Genomic DNA, 24,114 nt, shown 5'->3' on the forward strand with positions numbered 1-24,114 from the left:
TATTTACATGAGGCTTGATGTTCAAAATCAGGTCAAAGGTGAGCCACCTGCTAGGATACAGTTTGCCCAAATCTGGACTCTGAGGGAATTCCAATCCATTGAGTCCAAATTTGCAATGAACTGTTAAAATCCAGTTGGGTAGAACACACCAAGGAAAACCTGATAGGTGTTTTATTCATCTTTTGAGTTTCTGTAGGATATTTCTAGAAGAAATCATGGAAATCTTTAGATTTCAATGGAAGGAAATCTAAATGAGTGTTGTTACTTTTTTAAAAAGGTGTGGGTATCAGTAGTAAAGTCAACATTTATTGTCTGTCCTGAATTGCCTTTGAATAGGTGACGGTGAACTGTCTTGAACCACTCCAGTCCATGTAAACCCACAGGATATGTAAACCCACAGTGCTCTGAGGAAGGGAGGCCAAGGACTTTGACCGAGCGATGCTGAAGAAATGGTTCCAAGTCAAGATGTGTCTGGCTTGGAGGGGAACTTAATGATGTTCCCACTCTGCCCTTGTCCTTTTTTTTTCTCAGTCATTCACACGATGAGGGCAATAGTGATTAGGCATTTTTTACCCATCTCTAATTTCCCAGAGGGGTAATTAAAAGTCAACCACATTACTGTGGGTCTGGAGTCACATGTAGGCCAGACAGGTAAGGACAGCGTTTCCTTCCATAAAGAACATTAGTGAACCAGATGGGTTTTTCCAATAATTGGCAATGGATTCCCGGTCATCATAGACTCTTAATTCCAGATGTTTATTAAATTCAACTTCCACCATCTACCATAGTGGGATTCAAACCCAGCTGCCCAGAGCATTATCTAGGTCTCTGTGTTAAAAGTCATTGCCTCTCCTTAAATGTTAAAGGTCATAGATTTGAAAGATGCGGTCAAAGTAAACTTGGCGAATTGCTGCAGTGAAGCTTGTAGTTGTTACACTCTACTGCCACTGTGTGTTGTTGGTGAGGGTAATGTAAATATTCTGCTAGTTTTTTTTCCTTTCTTGTACCACTCAGACAATATTTAACACCTGGGCCATGCTGTAGGGTTTTAAAATGCTGCCTTTTCAATGTGATACTTATTTTCAGTCTGATTTAAATAGCTATTAAACAGGTAGTGTTTTGGTGAAAACTGTTTGTCAAAACTTTTTAATTCATTAATTTAAATTATATTTAAACTCAACTCTTTCCTCTCCCTCCAAACAAAACAAAATTGCTGAATGATTTTTCATGAATTTACAGTTAGTACTGAGAGTTGTTATGTGACTATCTAAACACATCAGATAGAACTCTTACAACTAACAGAGTCTAAATATTGTTCCCATTATTCCACAATGAATTTGAAACCAGGCCCCTGAAGTTGAAAGGATTGTGTATTAATGTACAGTAAAACCCAGTCCTCAGCTGTTTTATTTTTAAGTATATAAAAAAATCAAGGGTGCCTGTTTCTAAGTGATCCATTCCGTCTTCAACTTCACTGCAAGAGCACTCAGCTTATAATGAAGTAACTGGTAACTTTTTGGATGAAAGCATGCAGCACTATCACAGTGTCAGTAGGAAGGGTCCGACTGTTGGTCTAAGCTTAGCACGTTGTTCTTCCTTTTAATGACATGACATTGTTAGATGATACTTTGTTTAAAGGTTGCTGCAATCAATGAACATCAAGCAGGTGTCATAGGCCGTGTTTAGTGAGCGGACTTTTCATAGCAGTTTTTCACTTCTTGTGCCTTGATATTAGGAGTCACTGCTGATGAGAATCTTGTATCTTAAGTTAGTTTACCCACCACAGATCTTTTTTATTTATATCCATCTAGTTATATGCTGGTCTGGTGATATATTAAATAATGCCAGAAAATCACTTGCTGTATCTGCAGTTTCTGAAAAGTATTTCTCTGGTGTTTCAATCCACTTCACAGTTCTCTTTTCTTTTTAGTTACTGCCATTAGCAGGAAAGGGGTGCAGGTCTGATGGCTGAGGAAGTTGCAGTTGGTGGTTAAGGGCAAAGGGGGAGAGGCCATCAGGCTACAATTGGCGCCACCTCGTGCTCCCGTGAGGAGGTTGAGCAATTCATCAACTTCACCAACACATTCCACCCTGACCTTAAATTTACCTGGACTATCTCTGACACCTCGCTCCCCTTCCTGGACCTCTCCATCTCCATTAGTGACGACCGACTTGACACTGACATTTTTTATAAACCCACTGACTCCCATAGCTACCTGGATTACACCTCTTCCCACCCTATCTCTTGCAAAAATGCCATCCTGTATTCCCAATTTCTCCGCCTCCGCCGTATCTGCTCCCAGGAGGACAAGTTCCACCATAGGACACACCAGATGGCCTCCTTCTTTAGAGACCGCAATTTCCCTTCCCACGTGGTTAAAGATGCCCTCCAACACATCTCGTCCACATCCCGCACCTCCACCCTCAGACCCCACCCCTCCAACCGTAACAAGGACAGAACCCCCCTGGTGCTCACCTTCCACCCTACAAACCTTCGCATCAACCAAATCATCCACCGACATTTCCGCCACCTCCAAAAAGACCCCACCACCAGGGATATATTTCCCTCCCCACCCCTTTCCGCCTTCCGCAAAGACCGTTCCCTCCGTGACTACCTGGTCAGGTCCACACCCCCCTATGACCCACCCTCCCATTCTGGCACTTTCCCCTGCCACTGCAGGAACTGTAAAACCTGTGCCCACACCTCCTCCCTCACCTCTATCCAAGGCCCTAAAGGAGCCTTCCACATCCATCAAAGTTTCACCTGCACATCCACCAATATCATTTATTGTATCCGTTGCTCCCGATGCAGTCTCCTCTACATTGGGGAGACTGGGCGCCTCCTAGCAGAGCGCTTTAGGGAACATCTCCGAGACACCCGCACCAATCAACCAAACCGCCCCGTGGCCCAACATTTCAACTCCCCCTCCCACTCTGCCGAGGACATGGAGGTCCTGGGCCTCCTTCACCGCCGCTCCCTCACCACCCGACGCCTGGAGGAAGAACGCCTCATCTTCCGCCTCGGAACACTTCAACCCCAGGGCATCAATGTGGACTTCAACAGCTTCCTCTTTTCCCCTTCCCCCACCTCATCCTAGTTTCAAACTTCCAGCTCAGTTACTGTCTCCTTGACTTGTCCGACCTGCCTATCTTCTTTTCCACCTATCCACTCCACCCTCTCCTCCTTGACCTATCACCTTCATCTCCTCCCCCACTCACCCATTGTACTCTATGCTACTCTCTCCCCACCCCCACCCTCCTCTAGCTTATCTCTCCACGCTTCAGGCTCACTGCCTTTATTCCTGATGAAGGGCTTTTGCCCGAAACGTTGATTTCGCTGCTCGTTGGATGCTGCCTGAACTGCTGTGCTCTTCCAGCACCACTAATCCAGTATTTGATTTTCAGCATCTGCAGTCATTGCTTTTACCTTGTTGATTTTAACCCTACTGCGAATCCTCTTGCAAGGATGCCTGCCTTGAAGAAGTTTTCCTCCTCTCTCTACAAGAATCTCAGGGAGTCCCTCTCCCACTGCAACTCCCAGGTCATTTCCTCTGCTCTGAAGCTCTTCAACCATGTTGTGAAACAAACTCGGTACGACAGCCACATTTGCTTCCTCAGTGCATGCCTCTGTAACCAACTCATCCCACACGGACTCCAGACCACCTTTAAACCAGCAGAGTCGGACCCGAACAGGACAAACAGTACAGACTACAGATTCAAAAACACCAGCAACAGTTCTCCTTCAGGATCCTCCGCTCCACGCTTGCAGCAATGCGCCGTCACCTAACCTCTCTACAGTCAGCCCTGCCTCAGCTGAGGGCCACACTCTCTCAGAATTGCAAAGGACCCACTCTGTACTACATCCTCAGGAGAATTCATACTCTCAACAAACAGTATTTCAATTCCATCTCAAACATCAAAAACTGTAAGTACAACAAACTTTTATCCACCCACCTCCATAACCAGCGCTCCTCAAACATTCCAGAAGATTCCCCTGGCCTCGGAAACGCCATTAGCCATGCGGCTGACGCAGCTACCACCCCCACGCTGAGTGATGATGTCACTTCCGCCCACATCATGGCCACTCCCACAGCCACTTCCGGCCCTCACATCATCGCTGATGCCACATGCTCAGTGACCTCCACCACCCCTACTGCCATGATCACCAGCGCCACTCACCTGCATTCTGCTGACATGGCCCCCACAGACCCCACTGTCACTATACCCACACCCCAGAACCCCGAGGGCAACATTACCCCTGCTCATGCCTCCACCCCCATTCCCCCCACCATCACACCCACTCCAGGTACTGGCTCCGACCCCACTCCCAGTTCCACACCCACACCAGATCCCAGCTCCCGGCCCTGCCGAGTTTTCACCATCCCTCCAGACCTCCACCTCACTGAGGACGAACGATCAGTCCTCAGCAAAGGACTCACCTTCATCCCCCTCCGTCCACGCATCAATGAATTTAATACACGCCGTGAGGTCGAACAATTCTTCCGTCGCCTCCACCTCCGAGCTTACTTTCACAATCAGGACTCCCGCCCACCTTCCGAGGACCCCTTCGCCCACCTCCAACACACTGCATCCACCTGGACACCCCGCGCTGGCCTATTACCTGCCCTCGACGTCTTCATTTCCAACTGCCGCCGGGACATTAACCGCCTCAACCTGTCGTCCCCCCATCCCCACTCCAACCTCTCACCCTCACAACGCGCAGCCCTCCAATCCCTCTGCTCCAATCCCAACCTCACCATCAAGCCAGCGGATAAAGGGGGCGCAGTGGTAGTCTGGCGCACTGACCTCTACACCGCTGAAGCCAAACGCCAACTCGAGGACACCTCTTCCTACTGCTCCCTCAACCATAACCCCACCCCCCATCACCAAACTATCATCTCCCAGACCATACAGAACATCATCACCTCAGGAGATCTCCCACCCACAGCTTCCAACCTCATAGTCCGGGAACCCCGCACTGCCCGGTTCTACCTCCTTCCCAAGATCCACAAGCCTGACCACCCTGGTCGACCCATTGTCTCAGCATGCTCCTGCCCCACTGAACTCATCTCTACCTACCTTGACACTGTCCTATCCCCCCTAGTCCAGGAACTCCCCACATACGTTCGAGACACCACCCACGCTCTCCACCTCCTCCAAGACTTCCGTTTCCCTGGCCCCCAACGCCTTATCTTCACCATGGATATCCAATCCCTCTACACCTCCATTCGCCATGACCAGGGCCTCCAAGCCCTCCGTTTTTTCCTCTCCAGATGTCCCCAACAGTACCCTTCCACTGACACTCTCATTCGTTTGGCCGAACTGGTCCTCACCCTTAACAATTTCTCCTTTGAATCCTCCCACTTCCTCCAGACCAAAGGTGTAGCCATGGGCACACGTATGGGCCCCAGCTATGCCTGTCTCTTTGTTGGCTATGTAGAACAGTTGATCTTCCGTAATTACACCGGCACCACTCCCCACCTCTTCCTCCGCTACATTGATGACTGCATTGGCGCCACCTCGTGCTCCCGTGAGGAGGTTGAGCAATTCATCAACTTCACCAACACATTCCACCCTGACCTTAAATTTACCTGGACTATCTCTGACACCTCGCTCCCCTTCCTGGACCTCTCCATCTCCATTAGTGACGACCGACTTGACACTGACATTTTATACAAACCCACTGACTCCCATAGCTACCTGGATTACACCTCTTCCCACCTATCTCTTGCAAAAATGCCATCCCGTATTCCAAATTTCTCCGCCTCCGCCGTATCTGCTCCCAGGAGGACCAGTTCCACCATAGGACACACCAGATGGCCTCCTTCTTTAGAGACCGCAATTTCCCTTCCCACGTGGTTAAAGATGCCCTCCAACGCATCTCATCCACATCCCGCACCTCCGCCCTCAGACCCCACCCCTCCAACCGTAACAAGGACAGAACGCCCCTGGTGCTCACCTTCCACCCTACAAACCTTCGCATCAACCAAATCATCCACCGACATTTCCATCAAAGTTTCACCTGCACATCCACCAATATCATTTATTGTATCCGTTGCTCCCGATGTGGTCTCCTCTACATTGGAGAGACTGGGCGCCTCCTAGCAGAGCGCTTTAGGGAACATCTCCGAGACACCCGCACCAATCAACCAAATCGCCCCGTGGCCCAACATTTCAACTCCCCCTCCCACTCTGCCGAGGACATGGAGGTCCTGGGCCTCTTTCACCGCCGCTCCCTCACCATCTGACGCCTGGAGGAAGAACGCCTCATCTTCCGCCTCGGAACACTTCAACCCCAGGGCATCAATGTGGACTTCAACAGCTTCCTCATTTCCCCTTCCCCCACCTCATCCTAGTTTCAAACTTCCAGCTCAGTTACTGTCTCCTTGACTTGTCCGACCTGCCTATCTTCTTTTCCACCTATCCACTCCACCCTCTCCTCCTTGACCTATCACCTTCATCCCCTCCCCCACTCACCCATTGTACTCTATGCTACTCTCTCCCCACCCCCACCCTCCTCTAGCTTATCTCTCCATGCTTCAGGCTCACTGCCTTTATTCCTGATGAAGGGCTTTTGCCCGAAACGTTGATTTCGCTGCTCGTTGGATGCTGCCTGAACTGCTGTGCTCTTCCAGCACCACTAATCCAGTATCAGGCTACAAACAATGAGTGCAGGGAATGAATCAAACATATGCTCTTATACTGCCTAGTGCTGTTATGGAGATAGTGTCATCAACCTAAAAGAAAATTGTACATTTACACTTCCCTGGTTCAATGGAGTATGCATGTAGCCTGATAGAATTTACAAAACAAAAGAGGCCTTGTTGCTAATTGGCAGAAGAGAATGAAATACATGTACATATCCATACACAACACTAAACAGTTTCTATACATAAATAATTTTCCTCTGAGATGGCATTACTACCGGTGTCGAGAGGGATTTCTACCTGCCAGTCTAACTCCAGTACTCTGACCCACTTTTCGGTTTGAGGTCAGTTATGTATGTAAGAATGATTCCTATTAACTTCAACTCAATAATGCTACATTACTTCCCTAACAATACAAGAAAGCAATTCTGAGTGATTCATAATTTTTGTTTCCAATATGGGGCAATATTTGCAGGCAGTGTTCATTTGCAGAATCATCCATCTAGCACAAAAGAAGATAGCTCAAAACGAGAGATTACAAGTTCTTGAATTTCTTGGAAGGTGGCACCTTGATTATGCTTGCTTAAGTGCAAAGAGAATATAAGGAGAAATTGGATTTAAAGCTAGTCTCCTTTAATGGCTTGCTCCCTTTTTACAAGTATATATAAAACCATCACACAGAGCATTGTGTAGTGCAGAGTTTTGTTTAAAGATATTTTTGAGCCAGAATTCTAACATGTTTCGTTTTTGTAACTCATTGTAGGCTGAACAAACAGCCAGCCATCAGAAGCCAAGAACAAGGCAGCTTGTACACTCCATCCTTCTGGCTAATATTTGCACCCCACCGTCCCCGCACAATTATATGTACCCCAAAGAGCGCAATTAGTGGATATGAGGTAGCATTTGGCAAGTCATAATCAATACATGTACAATATGAAGAAACAAGTGCTCATGATGAAGGAGCAATAGAATCCTGCTGCCCAGGATTCCAAGTGGATGTTAAGAATGTGTTTTGGGAAATTTGGTGAAACTATGCAAATGTTTCACAATTGCACTGTAATTGCAAAAGTTTGCTTCATGATACACGATTCACTTTATTCACTCATCTATCAGCAGAAAATGCGAAGATACAGCAAATAGGGGAGGCAATGGTCTAGTGGTATTATCACTGGATTGTTAATCCAGAGACACCGATAACTTTCTGGGGTCCCAGGTTCAAATCCTGCCATGGCAGATGGTGGAATTTGAATTCAATAAGTATCTGGAAATGAGAATCTAACAATAACCACAAATCCATTGCCAATATCAGGAAAAGGAAGGACACTGCTATCCTTACCTGGTTTGACCTATGTGTGACTCCAGAACCACATCATTGTGGTGAATCTTAACTGCCCGGCGGGCAATAGTCAGCTATGCCCTCATCCCCTGAATGAATTTTAAAAAAACTTATTTGGAAGGAATGGAAACACAACCAAGCAAATGGTTGGCATTTTTAATGGGTGAGCATTTTGCTGATAGTGACTGTAACTCTAAGTTTCAAAGTCATTATGGAAAGGATTACATGTTTAAATTGAGGGATGGTCAGTTCCAGTGACATTGGCCAATTCTTGTCTAATGTAGACTGGGAATAGCTACTTGCAAGTAAGTCTACATTTGAAAAGTGAGAATCTTTTAAAAGTAAGATCGTGAGAATTCAAGGGCAGTGTGTTCCTATAAGAGCAAAGGGCAAGGGCAACAGGTCTAGACAACCATAGGTGTAAAGAGATATTGAGAGTTGTTGAGGGAAAGAGTGAGACTAAAGGGGCAACTTGTGTGTGGAACCAGTGTACCTTGGTGCAGTCTTAGATGAATATATCTCGTTTGTATTCGCAGGGGAGAAAGAAATTGTACTCCAGGATATAATTTGGGATGTCGAGGTTCTAGGGCACATTAAGATAAATAAGAAGGAAATATTATCATTTTAACAGGCACATAGGTGCTCAAATCCCCAGAGCCTGATGAGATGTACCCCAGGCTGATAATGGAGGCAAGGGAGGAGATTGCTGAGCCTTTGTGGATACATTTAATACTTCACTGGCCAAAGGTGAACTGCCAGTAGACTGGAGGACATTTAATGTGATTTCTTCTTTCAAGAAGGACAGCAAAGAGAGACAAGGTCATTACAGACCAGTTAATTTGACATCTGCTGTAGGGAGATTATTGGAAAAAATTCTGAAAAACAGGATTAATCAATACTAGGAAAGGCAGGGATTGATCAACGATTTGTTTGGGAAGACCCTGTCTGACTCATTTAGTTGAGTCTTTTGAAATGGTGACACAGTATATTGATGAGGGTAATGCAATTGATGTGGTGTGTGGAATTCAATAAAACCTTTGACGAAGTCCCAAATGGAAGGCTGGTGGGTAAGAGCCCATGGAATCCAAGACAGATTGGCAAACTGGATCCCACATTGGCAGCCAAACAGGAGGCAGAAAGTGGTGGTGGAGGGGTGTTTTTGTAATTGTAAACCTGTGGCCAGCCATGCTCCACAGTGTTCAGTGCTGGGATCCTCGCTATTTGTTATTTAAATTAGCAACTTGGATGTGAATGAGATTTTGGAGAAGATTTGTAGCTCAGGTTGTGGATCAAGTTTTAAGTTTGCTCACTTGAGGTTTGTTCTCTGATGTTTCATCACCATGCTTGGTAACATCAGTGACCCTCGATGAAGCGTTGTTTTTCTGTCCCGCTTGTTACATATCTGTCTTGATTTGTGGTGGTTGTTGAAATCATTTCCGGTTCTGTTTCTGAGAGGTTGCTAAATGGGTTCCAAACCTGTATGTTAATGGAGTTCTGGTTTGAATGCCAAGGGTCTAGGAATTCCTGTGCGTTTCTCTGTTTAGCCTGTCCCAGGATGGATGCATTGTCCCAGTCGAACTGGTGTCACTCTTTTTGTGTAGCCCACAAACCTTCCACCATGCTGAAACAGCTCCTGATGTACTTAAAGGGCCCTGTACCAACAACTAGCAGCAGGGAAATTATTGGAAACATTTCTGAAGATTAATCAGTACTAGGAAAGGTAAAATATACAAAATACCCTGCAAGGACTGCAACAAACGTTACATTGGACAAACCAGCAAGAAGCTAACCGCCAGGATATATGAGCACCAACTAGCCACCAAAAGACATGACTAACTTTCATTCGTATCCATACATGGAGACAAAGAGGGACACCAGTTCGACTGGGACAATATATCCATCCTGGGACAGGCTAAACAAAGACATACATGGGACTCCCTGGAGGCCTGGCATTCAAACCGAACTCCATTAACAATCATATCGATTTGGACCCCATTTACCAATCTCTCAGAAACAGAACCAAAAAATGATATCACCCACCACTACAAACTGAGACAGATGACTAGCAAGCAGACCAGAACACCAACGCGTCACCAGAGACTCACTGATGATGTTATCTAGCATGGTGATGAAGAGTCTTAGAACAAATCCACCAGCTCAGTGAGCAAACTTACAACTAGGATGTGAATGTAGAAGGTATAATTCGTAAGTGTGCAGATGACACAAAAAATAGTGATATTGTTATACTGATATGAATGGTCTCGGGCTTGTCAGATATTGATTAGTTGGTAAATTGGGCAGAGCAATGGCAGATGGAATTTAATCCTGATAAATATGAGATGATGCAATTTGGGAGGTCTAATAAAGGAAGTAAATACACAATGAATGGTAGGTCATTAGGGAGTACTGAGAAACAAAGGGACCTGGGAGGAAGGGAGCTTGAGAGAGTGCAGAGGAAATTTACCAGGATATTTTCTGGGATGAAAAGTCTCAGTTATGAGGAGAGACTGGATAGGCTGAATTTCTTTTCCTTAGAGCAGAAGAGGCTGAGTGGGGATCTGATTGAGGTATATAAAGTTGAGAGATGTAGACCTCCTCCCGTGGCAGACATGTCTAAGAACAGATGGCATAAGTTTAAGGTGAGGAGCAAATAGTTTAGAGGAGATCTGAGAGATGATAATTTCATCCAAAGGGTGGTAGAAATGAGGAATGTGCTGCCTGAGAGGCTGGTGGAGGCAGATACTCTGGCAACATTTAAGAAGCACCTGGATTGGTACTTAAAATGCCAGGGCATAGTAGGCTATAGACCAAGTGCAGATAAATGGGATTAGTGTCGTTTGTTGGTCATTATATACATTGTGGGCCAAAGGGCCAGTTTCTATGCTGTATGTCTCCATGATGCTATGATAATAGTTGAGGAAGTAGGAATCTTAGCTACTACTGGCAGTGGCCTCTCTTTTTTGATGCGCACTGAGCTTAGAAAAGGATCTTTGTGCCATGTGCATGTACGATGTTCAAGATAACACCACACTGATGCAAAACCCAGTCACAAAATCAACACAGGAGGAAACTTTCCAAAAATGACCAGACAAAATTGCTGTATGGCCAATTTGTTGGATTTCATCATTTCTTCAATTGGAATAATCCTGCCTGTTGGATAATTATAACGTTTAAGTATATTTTATGAATTAAAGTTCCAATTATGGAGCCTTACTTATCAGGAGCTCAAATTGGAAATTGGAACATAAAAGATTGACTCTAAACCTCATAAAACGCTTTAGGGACATGGAACATTGTGTTCAGATTCCTGATGGTGCATGAACTTCTATGCTGAAAGCACATGTTCCCATTTTGCCATAGCATTCTCATTCAGAATTTAAAATTTATCGCAACCTTGCAGTAGCACTACAGCATGAATCTGATAGTGCTTCCAAGAAACAATATTCTTTTATTCCAAAAGTGAACAAACTCTGTGCTGTTCGAGCTCTGACCAATTCCCAATGCCACATGTCATTGTTATATTATTTATAATAATCAGAGTATTAATATTCAACGTGTTTAAATTTGGAAGACACTGAATAAGGCCATCTTGCAATTTCACAATAACTAATTGTCTCTGATAACTTGAGTAACCAGTCAACCTTCATGTGTACCCTTAAACTGTCTTTCCACAAAGCATTGTACTGTCTGTGGTATTGGTATCAAGTCCAATCTTGTTGTTGCCCCAGTTGACAAGTGCATATTTTGTAGAAAGGGCACTTACTAGTAATTAACAGCAGAAATATTTCCAACATCTTTTATTTCCCAAGCACAGAGATACTGATGCCAAATGTCATGCCCCAATTGATCCTTCAGCTGCGATATGCTCCCTCAAGGGATTACCAAAGTAATTTTAATAGAGACCATCATGACTGTGAAAGGTGGTTGGAGGCTGTTTATTTTTAAAGTTTATTTTAAGTGGCCATGAAAGTATTCTTTATTTCAAGCTTTACCTTGAGCCCATATTGATGCATTCATTTGTGAGCCAGAGCAATGGAGTGTGCAAATTCTTCTTCACCATATTGAAATAATGGGTTAGCATTTCCAAGAATTAGCAATTACATGCATGTTGCCTCCCATATCCCGTCCTTTACAAAAGAAAGGAGCTCCACATTTCTGTGAGGCGATCCCACTCAGGGCTCCCACCGAAACATGGAGTTGTACTTCCATTCTGCCAGTTCTATCATTGTGCAGAACTGTCAGCAGAAGGCAAACTCTGTCCCCTGTTCATAGTTCTGAAGAAGGATTACACCCAAAACTTGGACTTCTCCATCTCCTGATGATGCTTGGCTTGCTGTGTTCTTCCAGCCTCCTGCTTGTCTACTCTGTTCACAGACATCAGCTACCATATTCTGAAATGCAAAATTCCTGACAGCCAATTCGTCAGATGCTGTCAAAGCATTAGTACATGACGTAGGTGTAATATTAAGGTAGGAGTGTAGAAGGAGATGGGAACGATAGGATGCCAGGGGGGATAGAGTGCTAGGTAAGTAGTTGCCAGATATGTGTAGGTAGAGTACCAGCTGGGTAGATTAGTGATTGGGGAGGGTTGGGTTGTTAGATGGGTAGGGGTGCCAAGAACATAGATGCAAGGTGGTTGTGGTGCCAGCTGGGGAGAGTGAGGATGCTGAGGTAGAATATCAGGTGAGTAAGGGATAGGGTACTAGAAAAGTTAGGTGCCAGCTGGAAAGAGGGAAGGGATAGGATGCCAGATGAATAGAGAGTTGGGTGTCAAGTAAGTACAGTGCCAAATGAGTGGGAGGTAAGGTGTTCAGTAAATATTGTGCCAGCTAGGTAGGGGTAGAATGGCAGATGATGCCAAGGGAGAATGGGTAAGGTGCCAAGGTACAAGGTGGCAGGCTAAATTATCTAGTTTGTAGGTTATGTTAGGGTGGGTGGAAGAAGTCAGATCCCGCTTGGGAACAGGAAGGTTGGGTGTTAGGTCTGGGAGTTCTTCATGTTCACTGATTGGGAAGTGGTGTATCAGATCAGGTTCAGAAGGATCAGATCAGCTTAAGGGCTGTTGCCTGAAATGTCGATTTTTTTTTTTCCTGCTCCTCTGATGCTGCCTGACCTGCTGTGCTTTTCCAGCGCCATAGTCTTGACTCTGATCTCCAAACCTCACTGTCTCCAAGGTAGATGTAGGGCCTATTGAATAGAATAGAATCCTGATAGTGTGGGAACAGGCCCTTCGGCCCAACAAGTCCACACCAACCATCCGAAGAGTAACCCACCCAGACCCATTCCCCTACATTTAACCCCTGACTAATGCACCCAACCTACGCATCCCTGAACACTGGACAATTTAGCAGGGCCAATTCACCTAACCTGCATCTTTGAATTTTGTGTGGAAACCGGAGCACCTGGGGGAAACCCATGCAGGCAAGGGGAGAATGTGCAAACTCCACACATAGTCAGACGCTGGAATCGAACCTGTCTCCATGGCGCTGTGAGGCAGCAGTACTAACCACTGAGCCACTGTGCTGCCCCAAATAATCCAAATAAAAACTCTAGAGTTGGACAATGTATTTAATAGTCTAACTTTTCCTGAGTAATTTCATTAGAACCCTCTGAAATCTCCAATTGGCAAGCATAGTCAAGTTGCTCAGGAAAAAATACAGTTTCCCAGAAAATTCCTTCATTGTCTGCCACAATGGCATTCTGCAGGGTCTTTGTGCACAACTCCAATCTACATTACAATGAACACCGCCTGCTATTCTAAGATCCAGGCCATTATCTCACTGTTCAGAGTTTGTTCAGTTCTAAATGAATTTGTTTCAGCAGCACAGAATTAAAACATTGGAATGGAAGAAAGGTAACTACATTTTTTCTTGCTGAGAAGGTTCAGGTTCATATGAAAAGAGTCCACTCGTGTATTGGAAGTGAACTGCTGCTGTCATCTGATACACTGTAGATTATAGTTTAAACATGTACCAATTTATTTCCCAGGTTCAAAATCAAGGTCCAGATGGAGACAATCTGCACCTTGCCCCTCCACAGCCAGCAAAACAATTCCTCATCTCCCCTCCAGCGTCACCGCCTGTGGGTTGGCAGCAAATTGATGATGCCACACCAATCATCAACTATGATCTTCTCTATGCAGTGGCGAAACTAGGACCTGGTAGGTTTTTTCCATCTTTCATCATTGCTACAAGGTAATAGCCTATGGCATGTTAATTTTGCAAGATTACACTCAATATTTAATATCACCATGTATGGCTTTACAAGCTATAAGATTAGGAATCTCAAACACTTTGCAGAAATGAAGCCGTGGTCAAAGGGTTCCCTCGAACCTTTTGACTGAAAAGTATCTTGCATTCGTTGCTGGTCATTTCATATATTCTCTGTTATGTCATGCACAAAAGTATGCTGTTTCCCTTTACCAGCTCTTTGGCTGCTTTGTCTTTCCAATTGCATCCAATGATATTATTGCTTTTCACATGTTGCAGTCTCTCACCTGGGATCTCTATTAAGTTCTTCTATTATACTTAATTTCTTAACTACTATCTAATCATTTAATACTAAATTAGGTATGCTTGTATACTCTGACTAATTATTTAGGATAACTGCAGTTGAGCTAAGGCAAGGCAGGTTACTGAGAAATGTCGTGATGTAAGCGATAGCATTTTTGCTTTGGGTTTAATGTACATAAATGTACAAAAGTTGTACCTACCTCTCTTGAAATGTGTTCTTTCTCTGTCAGGCTTTGGCTCAGGTTAGTTTACAAATCGCCCATTACAAAATCTGTTGTGATCCAGTTCAATAGGGTGCCCTTTTTAAAGTTTGTTTTACAAAGTATGTTGACACATTTAAAAGGAGTAACTTGATATAGTTTCGCTAACTTGGGGAAAAGGTGGATCTATAGGAAAAAAAAATTACTTTGTCAGTCCTCGACCTGTGAGTAATGACTTTTAAAATTTCCTCGCTATAATTGGGTATAGAAGCCAGCCAGTAAACAAACGTAAAAGCGGAAACTCCTAATCGTGATTAATTCATCCAAAGGCATGAGCAATCTTGAGTGTGCGCGACTGGTTTCTAGTAAATGTTTATACATTAGCAAAAAAGATCACAAGAAATTCAGTTACATTAAACCTGATTTATGTTATAAGTTCTGAATGTTTTATGTAGGTATGATTAATTTTAACTGGCTTGTATTAAGAAAACCAACGCAAGCAAGCAGTAGCAGCACGGTGACTCAGTGGTTAGCACTGCTGCCTCACAGCACCAGGGACCCAGGTTTGATTCCAGCCTCGGGTGACGATGTAGAGTTTGCACATTCTCCCCGTGTCTGTGTGGGTTTCCTCCGGGTGCTCCGGTTTCCTCCCACCGTCCAAAGATGTGCAGGTCAGGTGAATTGGTCATGCTAATTGCCCATAGAGCTAGGTGCATTGGTCAGAGGGAAATGGGTCTGGGTGGGTTGCTCTTCAGAGGATCGGTGTGGACTTGTTGGGTAGAAGGGCCTATTTCCACACTGTAGGGAATCTAATCTAATCAAGCAGATACTCCAGACCATCTTTACGTTTTATAAAGGATAATATGATGCAACCTTTTAACCTGTGAGTTATTACAAAGCAAATGCCATTCTGCATAACAAAAATAGAATATATTGTAGAACTGAAGATAAAGCACGGTTTTGGGTGAATGCAAGCAGTTTTGCTAAAAGAAATGACAAATCCTTGAAGACTATGCTGCAAATAAATGATTAATGTAATCCTAAGAAATGTCATGATTCTTGTATACATGCTAATTAGCAAAAGATTTGGTTTCAGCTGATATATTTGGGCTTTGGTATCATGCCCTAAGGCCTAAATGACAAAAAAACAGACTTTGTCTCTAAAATGTTAAATTTGCTACATAGGTAATCTCATGAAAGGTTAAGCTAATTTGTTTAAACACTAAACTTAAAAATGGTTCTGGCTGAATATTTAACAGTCTTAAATTCAAATAATTTAGTGAATTGCTAATTACAATTTTAGGAGTCATCCACTGTGAGTGCTGGAGATTCTTTCTTTGGGTAGATACCCCCTAACCATTACTTATTGTCTGCGTATTAAATTTTCAGTATAATATGAACATTCAGTTTGGCAGTGGTGACAGCGGAATTATATGAAACAGATTAACTCCTCAAACCCCTTCAGAACTCCTCCCACCCCTTTCCTTTCAATTTCCTTCTTGGGGACATTAGCATCTAGGAAGTAGGATTCCTAACCTCTACCAAGGAGTCACATGCAGTCTTGGGTAGTGTATTGTCAGGGCTCAGTGAAAGAAATCTTGCATATCACTGGTGGGATAATTGTATTGGCTCTTCACAGTAATAACTGGTGGAACCTCAGACTGGGCAGGCCCTAAAAAAAATCACAGGCTTACCTTCTCAATATACGTTGAGATCCCTTTACCAACATCTAAACACCAGCCCAAGATTTCTGCAGAGTAATGGGAGGATTTTTATTGAAAGACATGTATCCCTTACTTTCAAACATTCACCATGGAAAGATCAAATATGGGTGGGCACCATTCATTGTCCTCTCACCCCTGGTCCAGAAAGGCCATTAAAAAGTAACAGTGAGGATGTATTGTAGCATTAAATATCATGCATCAGTTTTTAGTTAAGGAACCTGAAAATGTACCTCAAAATCTACAGCTGTGACATTTACAATTTCAAGTGCTGAATCAGGAGGACAAAGAAGTCTGGTTACAGTCAGCAGCCAACGAAGACAGCCCCTCATTCATTGTGGCCCAAACGTATATTCATCTATTGCTTTTAAATTAAAGTTTTATAAGTATAGCATGTCCGTGTGTTAAAGAACAGATTGAAATGTCGATGCCAGATCAGCATTTCTCCCAACAGTTTTTCTGTAGGAATCAATTTTCGCAAGGCTCTGGAGAGACTTCAGAGTTAAGCTTCATGGAGCAATGAATTGACCAATAGTTTCCCAGTAATGAAAGGCCACTTGATAATTTTATGTGATTTCACTATGGTAGACTTGGGCTTTTTGATACCTGGGATGTACACTGACATTGGCTACTCATTGAGTTGGAGAAAAACTCCAAAATTTGATGTAATTAAATTTTGATTATGCACCAAAAAATGCTAAACTGTAGAAACTGAATTATTTAAATTCTCTTTAATCACTTGAAGGAAATTGGTTTTGATTTTATTTTTGGTGTTCAAATCGGAATCATGCAATTCATCGTGGATTGTGGTTATTTTTCACAAACTTAGCATAGTTGTGTTTGAAGTGCACAAGGATCATCTTAGGAGCCTCCTCTGTTTCAAACAGCCAGATCAACAATTTCCCCATCATTCTTTGGCTGTGTTAAGCTGATTTCAGTCTGTGGATCCCCTTGTCAACAGCAGCCAAACTTTCCTTATGGCTTCAAAGGGGTGCTGATAATACAAGTTAAGGTTGATTTATTTGGGAGGTGGGGTTAGACATTGTTGTGAGATGGATATGCCATTGCAACATACAATGTGGCTATGCGGTGCTGGAAAATGGATTTACAGAATCACAAAAATATCATGGTGCAGAAAGAGGCCATTTTGCACATCATCTGTCTGCACTGGTTCTCTGAACATTTTAACTTGGTGCCAGTCTCATAATTTTTCCCAGTAATCTACATATTGTTTCTATTTAAATAATCACGGTGGCTCAGTGGTTAGCACTGCTGCCTCACAGCACCAAGGACCTGGGTTTGATTCCTACCTCAGGCGAATATGTGGAGTTTGCACATTCTCCTTGTGTCTGCGTGGGTTTCCTCCAGGTGCTCCAGTTTCCTCCAACAATCCAAAGATGTGCAGGTTAGGTGAATTGGCTGAGCTAAATTGCCCATAGTGTTAGGTGCATTAGTCAAGGGTAAATATAGGGTAGGGGAATGAGTCTGGGTGGGTTACTCTTCAAAGGGTCAGTGGACTTGCTGGTCGGAAAGGCCTGTTTCCATACTGTAGGGAGTCAAATCAAGTCATCCAGTGCCCTCTTAGATTCCTCAGTCGAACCTGCTCCCACCACACTTCCAGGCAATGAATTCCATACTGCAATTATTCATTGCGTGTAAACGATTTTTCTCACCATGCATTTACTTCTTTCGCAAAACACTTTAAAATTGTGTTATCCGGTTTACAATTCATTTATTAGTGGGAATAATTTCTCTCTTTTGACTCTGTCCAGACCCCTCCATCAAATCTCCTCTTAGACACCCTTTCTCTCCAAAGAAAACACTCCAACTTCTTCAGTCTTTCCTCAAAATGGAAGTCTCTCATTCCTGGAAACGTTCTCATAAACTTCTTCAACTGAGGTATAACCTGATAAAAGTTCATCATAACTTCCCCGCTTTGGTATTCTATACCCATGTTAATGAAGTCTGGAATATTCCATGCTTTGCGAGCTTCTGTCTTTACGTGTTGCGCCAACTTTAATTATATATGTTTCAGTCTCTTCACCCATTCGCATCCTTGAGTCATATCCTTTTTATTTTACACTACAAAGAACATGGAGAGACAGTATATCACCTCCCATTTCCCCACCTTGAACTTAATTTGCCCTCTCTACTTACTAATGATTTACACTGTCATCCTACAATGTTCCTAAGATTTGTCATCTACAATATCTGAAATTGACTCCTGCAAGCTCCAATATTAATAAGTCAGAAAAAGCAAGGATCCCAATACTGGCACTTGGAGAACTACATTACAAACCTTGCTGCAGCCTAAAAATACCCACTGCTCTTTTTACTTCATGTTTCCATTGTCATGGTCAATTTTGTATCCACATTGTTACTGTCCCTTTTAACCCATGTGCTATAATTTTCCTCAAGTCTGTTGTGTGACACTGTATCAACACTTCTTGAAAGTCCATGTACAACACATTTCGGGGGCTTGTGATCACAGTTAGGTAGTTCAGATAGGGGATGATTTATAGCGATTTTCTGATAGTGTCATCTGATAGCTTGTTAAGATGCAGCAATTTAGATATGATAATTAGTTAATTAGACAAAGAAAGCATACAACTGTGACAATTGGAGATGGTGCACTGACACCAAAGGACAAATAGACTGTTGGCATGGAACGTGTTGATCTTGTTAAGATGGTGAGGCAGCATCTTTCTCTCTAGTTGAGGTGTTAAGGAACTCTCCTTCCTTGTCGTTTTCTGATCCATCTTCCATCTGAGAAAACAATTCGCGAAGGACTCAATAAGAACTCCTTGGTGAAAACTCCCCATTGCCCTAAGCACTTGTGGGTAACTTGCTAGGGTCAGGTGTTTTTTTTTCCCTGTGTTAATCAACTGTCTGTACCCTTTTAGCCAATGGCCATGGGACAGCTACTCATGACTGAGTGACATGATTTTTGGCACCTTGCCCACCTTCATCTGAAGGTTAAGTTTATCGTTCTTTCTCAGAAAAAATACTTAGTTTGGAAACAACATACGGATAATAGGTAGTTTAGTGCTGATGAGTCATTTGTTTATATCTGTGGAAGGCTAGTTACTAATGTATTAGTTATTAGTTATTATTACTAATGTATTTGTTGTTATTATGGTTAATTGAAGTATCATGCTACACAGAAAATATCAAATATAGATTGCAGAGTAAACATAGATTTAAATAGGACCCCAATTTCTAACACTGGTCTAAACTTTGTGACTCGAGACCCACAGCAATGTGATTTACTCTTTAAATGCCTGTTGAAATGACCGAGTACGCCACTCAGTTCTAAAATGTCTTAAAGGACCATCTAGCATTAACCTGGGCATCAAAAGCCACAACAGAAAAGAAAGACCATATTCATTGAATGAATTAAAAAAATCAATAATTGCTTCTCAAAATTTTCCCATCACCTAAGTTAAATTGACTGATCTATATTTACCAGCTTTACAAAGTTTAACCAAGGATGTAATGTTTGCAATTATCCCTTGTCCTCTGGCACCATCCCGAATCCAGGGAAAATTGAAAGTTCATTAGCGTGTCAGTGGTTTACATTATCATTCCTTAGATCTCAAAAAGTGTGTCTTATCTTGTCACAGGGTTTCATCAATTTTAGTCTTAGCAGTTAATCCAATATCTCTTCCTTATCAAATTTAACCTCCTCTAGTGACAGTTTGCTTTGCTGTCACCATTACCTGGTGAAGAGATGCAAAGGGATTGCACTGGAGGATGTGCAATGGATGACCAAAGATTCACCGGAGTGTTGCCTGAAATGGAGCATTTCAGTTATGGAGAGAAGTTAGATAAGCTTGGCTTGTTTTCTTTGGATCAGAGAAAGTTGAGGAGGGCCTGTTAAAGGTGTATAAGATTGAGGGGCATAACCAGAGTGAATAGAAAGCAAAAATCCAAAAGACCTGGATGCTGGAAATCTGAAACAAAAACAATAATTGCTGAAGAAAATCTCAGCAGATCTGGCAGCATCTGTGCAGAGAAAGCATAGTTAATGTTTCGGATCCAGTAACTTTCTTCAGAACTAATGGTAGCCAGGAAAAGGATATTTGTTTGCAGAAAGCAGGGTGGGAGGATGGGGCAGAATAAACGATAGGTGGCGATATAACTCAGAGAGAAAAGCAGTTGGACAGACACAGGAGTGGTTAAAGCTCAGCCTAGGGGAATGAGTAGCTTCTAATGGGGACACTTAGTGGCCAAAAATGGGTAGTGTGTGGGAGCAGTCTGTGTAGTGACAAGGTCTGGTGTGTTGGGGTGGGGAAAGGTGTGCTAGCCCTAAAATAGGTGAACTCAATATTATTGTGTTTCTGTTCGCCGAGCTGGGAATTTGTGTTGCAGACGTTTCGTCCCCTGTCTAGGTGACATCCTCAGTGCTTGGGAGCCTCCTGTGAAGCGCTTCTGTGATCTTTCCTCCGGCATTTGTAGTGGTTTGAATCTGCCGCTTCCGGTTGTCAGTTGCAGCTGTCCGCTGCAGTGGCCGGTATATTGGATCCAGGTCGTTGTGCTTATTGATTGAAACTGTGGATGAGTGCCATGCCTCTAGGAATTCCCTGGCTGTTCTCTGTTTGGCTTGTCCTTTAATAGTAGTGTTGTCCCAGTCAAATTCATGTTGCTTGTCACCTGCGTGTGTGGCTACTAAGGATAGCTGGTCGTGTCGTTTTGTGGCTAGTTGGTGTTCATGGATGCGGATCGTTAGCTGTCTTCCTGTTTGTCCGATGTAGTGTTTTGTGCAGTCCTTGCATGGGATTTTGTACACTACATTGGTTTTGCTCATGCTGGGTATTAAGCAATACAAAAGCAACCACCCCAACACACACAAAAGAAGTTGCATCAAGACACTATTCAAAAGAGCCACAACACACTGCAGTACACCAGAACTGCAAAAAGAGGAAGAAGAATACCTCTACAATGTATTCGCCAAAAACGGATACCCGCACAATTTAATCAACAGATGCCTAAGGGAAAGATAACAGAACGAGGACATGCCGCAACCCAAAGGACTAGCCACATTACCATACATCAAGAGCATTTCCAAACTGACAGCCAGACTACTGTGACCACTAGGACTCATAACAGCACACAAACCAACAGCCACTCAGACAACAACTCACCAGAACGAAGGACCCAATGGTTTTGCTCATGCTGGGTATTGGGTCCTTCGTTCTGGTGAGTTGTTGTCTGAGTGGCTGTTGGTTTGTGTGCTGTTATGAGTCCTAGTGGTCGCAGTAGTGTGGCTGTCAGTTTGGAAATGCTCTTGATGTATGGTAATGTGGCTAGTCCTTTGGGTTGCGGCATGTCCTCGTTCTGTTATCTTTCCCTTAGGCATCTGTTGATTAAATTGTGCGGGTATCCGTTTTTGGCGAATACATTGTAGAGGTATTCTTCTTCCTCTTTTTGCAGTTCTGGTGTACTGCAGTGTGTTGTGGCTCTTTTGAATAGTGTCTTGATGCAACTTCTTTTGTGTGTGTTGGGGTGGTTGCTTTTGTATTGCTTAATACCCAGCATGAGCAAAACCAATGTAGTGTACAAAATCCCATGCAAGGACTGCACAAAACACTACATAGGACAAACAGGAAGACAGCTAACGATCCGCATCCATGAACACCAACTAGCCACGAAACGACACAACCAGCTATTCTTAGTAGCCACACACGCAGATTTTGGATTAGTGGTGCTGGAAAAGCACAGCAGTTCAGGCAGCATCCGAGGAGCAGCAAAATCACAAGCAACATGAATTCGACTGGGACAACGCTACTATTATAGGACAAGCTAAACAGAGAACAGTCAGGGAATTCCTAGAGACATGGCACTCAACCACAGATTCAATCAATAAGCACATCGACCTGGACCCAATATACCGACCACTGCAATGGACAGCTGGAACTGACAACCGGAAGCGGCAGATTCAAACCACTACAAATGCCGGAGGAAAGATCACAGAAGCGCTTCACAGGAGGGTCCCAAGCACTGAGGATGTCACCTAGACAGGGGACGAAACGTCTGCAACACAAATTCCCAGCTCGGCGAATAGAACCACAACAACGAGCACCCGAGCTCCAAATCTTCTCACAGACTTTGAACTCGATATCAAGTCCAGAGTTCTGCCGGGTGCCCAAACGGAAAATGAGGTGTTATTTTTCCAGCTTGCACTGAGCTTTGCTAGACCATTGCTGCAAGCCTGAGATGGAGATGTTGGCCATAGAATAATCAAAAAACGTGGCGCTGGAAAAGCACAGCAGGTCAGGCAGCATTCAAGGAGCAGGAGAGTCGATGCTTCGGGCATGATGTTGAATCTCCTGCTCCTTGAATGCTGCCTAACCTGCTGTGCTTTTCCATCGCCATGCTTTTTGACTCTGATCTCTAGCGTCTGCTCCTAGAGAACACTATTGAAATTGCAAGCAACTGGAAACTCAGTCCTGTGTGCAGACAGAACGTAGATCACCTCATCTGTGCTTCATTTTCCCAATGTAGAGGAGATCACATTGTGAACAGCAAATACAGTAGACTAGATTGAGTGAAGTGCAGGTAAAGCAATTTAAATAAACCTGAATAGAAAGGAGCTGTTCACCTTCGTCAAAGGATCAGTAACAAGGAGGCATAATTTTAAAGTGAAAGCTGAGGTGTTCAAAGGGGTTGAGAGTGGGTTGCCTGGGAGGGTAGTTGAGGCGGGAAACCTGATTACATTTAGACCCAACTTGGAGTCATAGAGATGTACAGCATGGAAACAGACCCTTCGGTCCAACCCGTCCATGCCGACCAGATATCCCAACCCAATCTAGTCCCACCTGTCAGTACCCGGTCCATATCCCTCCAAACCCTTCCTATTCATATACCCATCCAAACGCCTTTTAAATGTTGCAATTGGACCAGCCTCCACCACTTCCTCTGGAAGCTCATTCCATACACGTACCACCCTCTGCATGAAAAAGTTGCCACTTAGGTTTCTTTTATACCTTTTCCCTCTCATCCTAAACCTATGCCCTCTAGTTCTGGACTCCCCCACCCCAGGGAAAAGATTTTGCCTATTTACCCTATCCCTGCCCCTCATAATTTTGTAAACCTTTATAAGGTCACTCCTCAGCCTCCGACAGCCGCAACATGACCTCCCAACTCCTGTACTCAATACTCTGACCAATAAAGAAAAGTATACCAAATGCCTTCCTCACTATCCTATCTTCTTGCGACTCCACTTTCTAGGTGCTATGAACCTGCACTCCAAGGTCTCTTTGTTCAGCAACACTCCCAAGGACCTTACCATTAAGTGTATAAGTCCTGCTAAGATTTGATTTCCCAAAATGCAGCACCTCGCATTTATCTGAATTAAACTCCACCTGCCACTTCTCAGCCCATTGGCCTATCTGATCAAAATCCTGTTGTAATCTTGGATGAGCACTTGAAATGTCATAACATTCAAAGCTATGGGACTAGTCGAGGTAGTAATATATTTTTTGGCAGGCTGGATAGACTAAAGTGCTTCTTTTGTGTTGTGTTATTCTAATTCTGCCGTACCTATTGTGAAAGTGTAAACCTCTACTTTGGTCCATAATTGTCACTTTTCATCGCTTTTATATCATTTTACTGTTGATGTGCTGACAGAAGACTTTGAGATATCCCTTTATATTGACTGCCAATCTTCTTCTCATAACTCCTGTTTGCTGCTTACAT

At 43.6% G+C, this 24,114-nt stretch overlaps 1 protein-coding gene across 4 annotated transcripts in view; it reads left to right on the forward strand.

Annotated features, from left to right (window-relative positions):
- The window catches only part of rcan2 (regulator of calcineurin 2), a 362,913-nt gene that overhangs the window by 262,725 nt on the left and 76,074 nt on the right, over positions 1–24,114 (forward strand). For all 4 annotated transcript variants that reach the window (XM_072556972.1, XM_072556988.1, XM_072556981.1 and 1 more), the window contains one exon: positions 13,972–14,143. In XM_072556972.1, coding sequence (XP_072413073.1) covers positions 13,972–14,143 — 172 coding nt within the window. The remainder of the gene's footprint in view (positions 1–13,971; positions 14,144–24,114) is intronic.

Source organism: Chiloscyllium punctatum, chromosome 3 (genome assembly GCF_047496795.1).
Source record: "Chiloscyllium punctatum isolate Juve2018m chromosome 3, sChiPun1.3, whole genome shotgun sequence".
Taxonomy (NCBI): domain Eukaryota; kingdom Metazoa; phylum Chordata; class Chondrichthyes; order Orectolobiformes; family Hemiscylliidae; genus Chiloscyllium; species Chiloscyllium punctatum.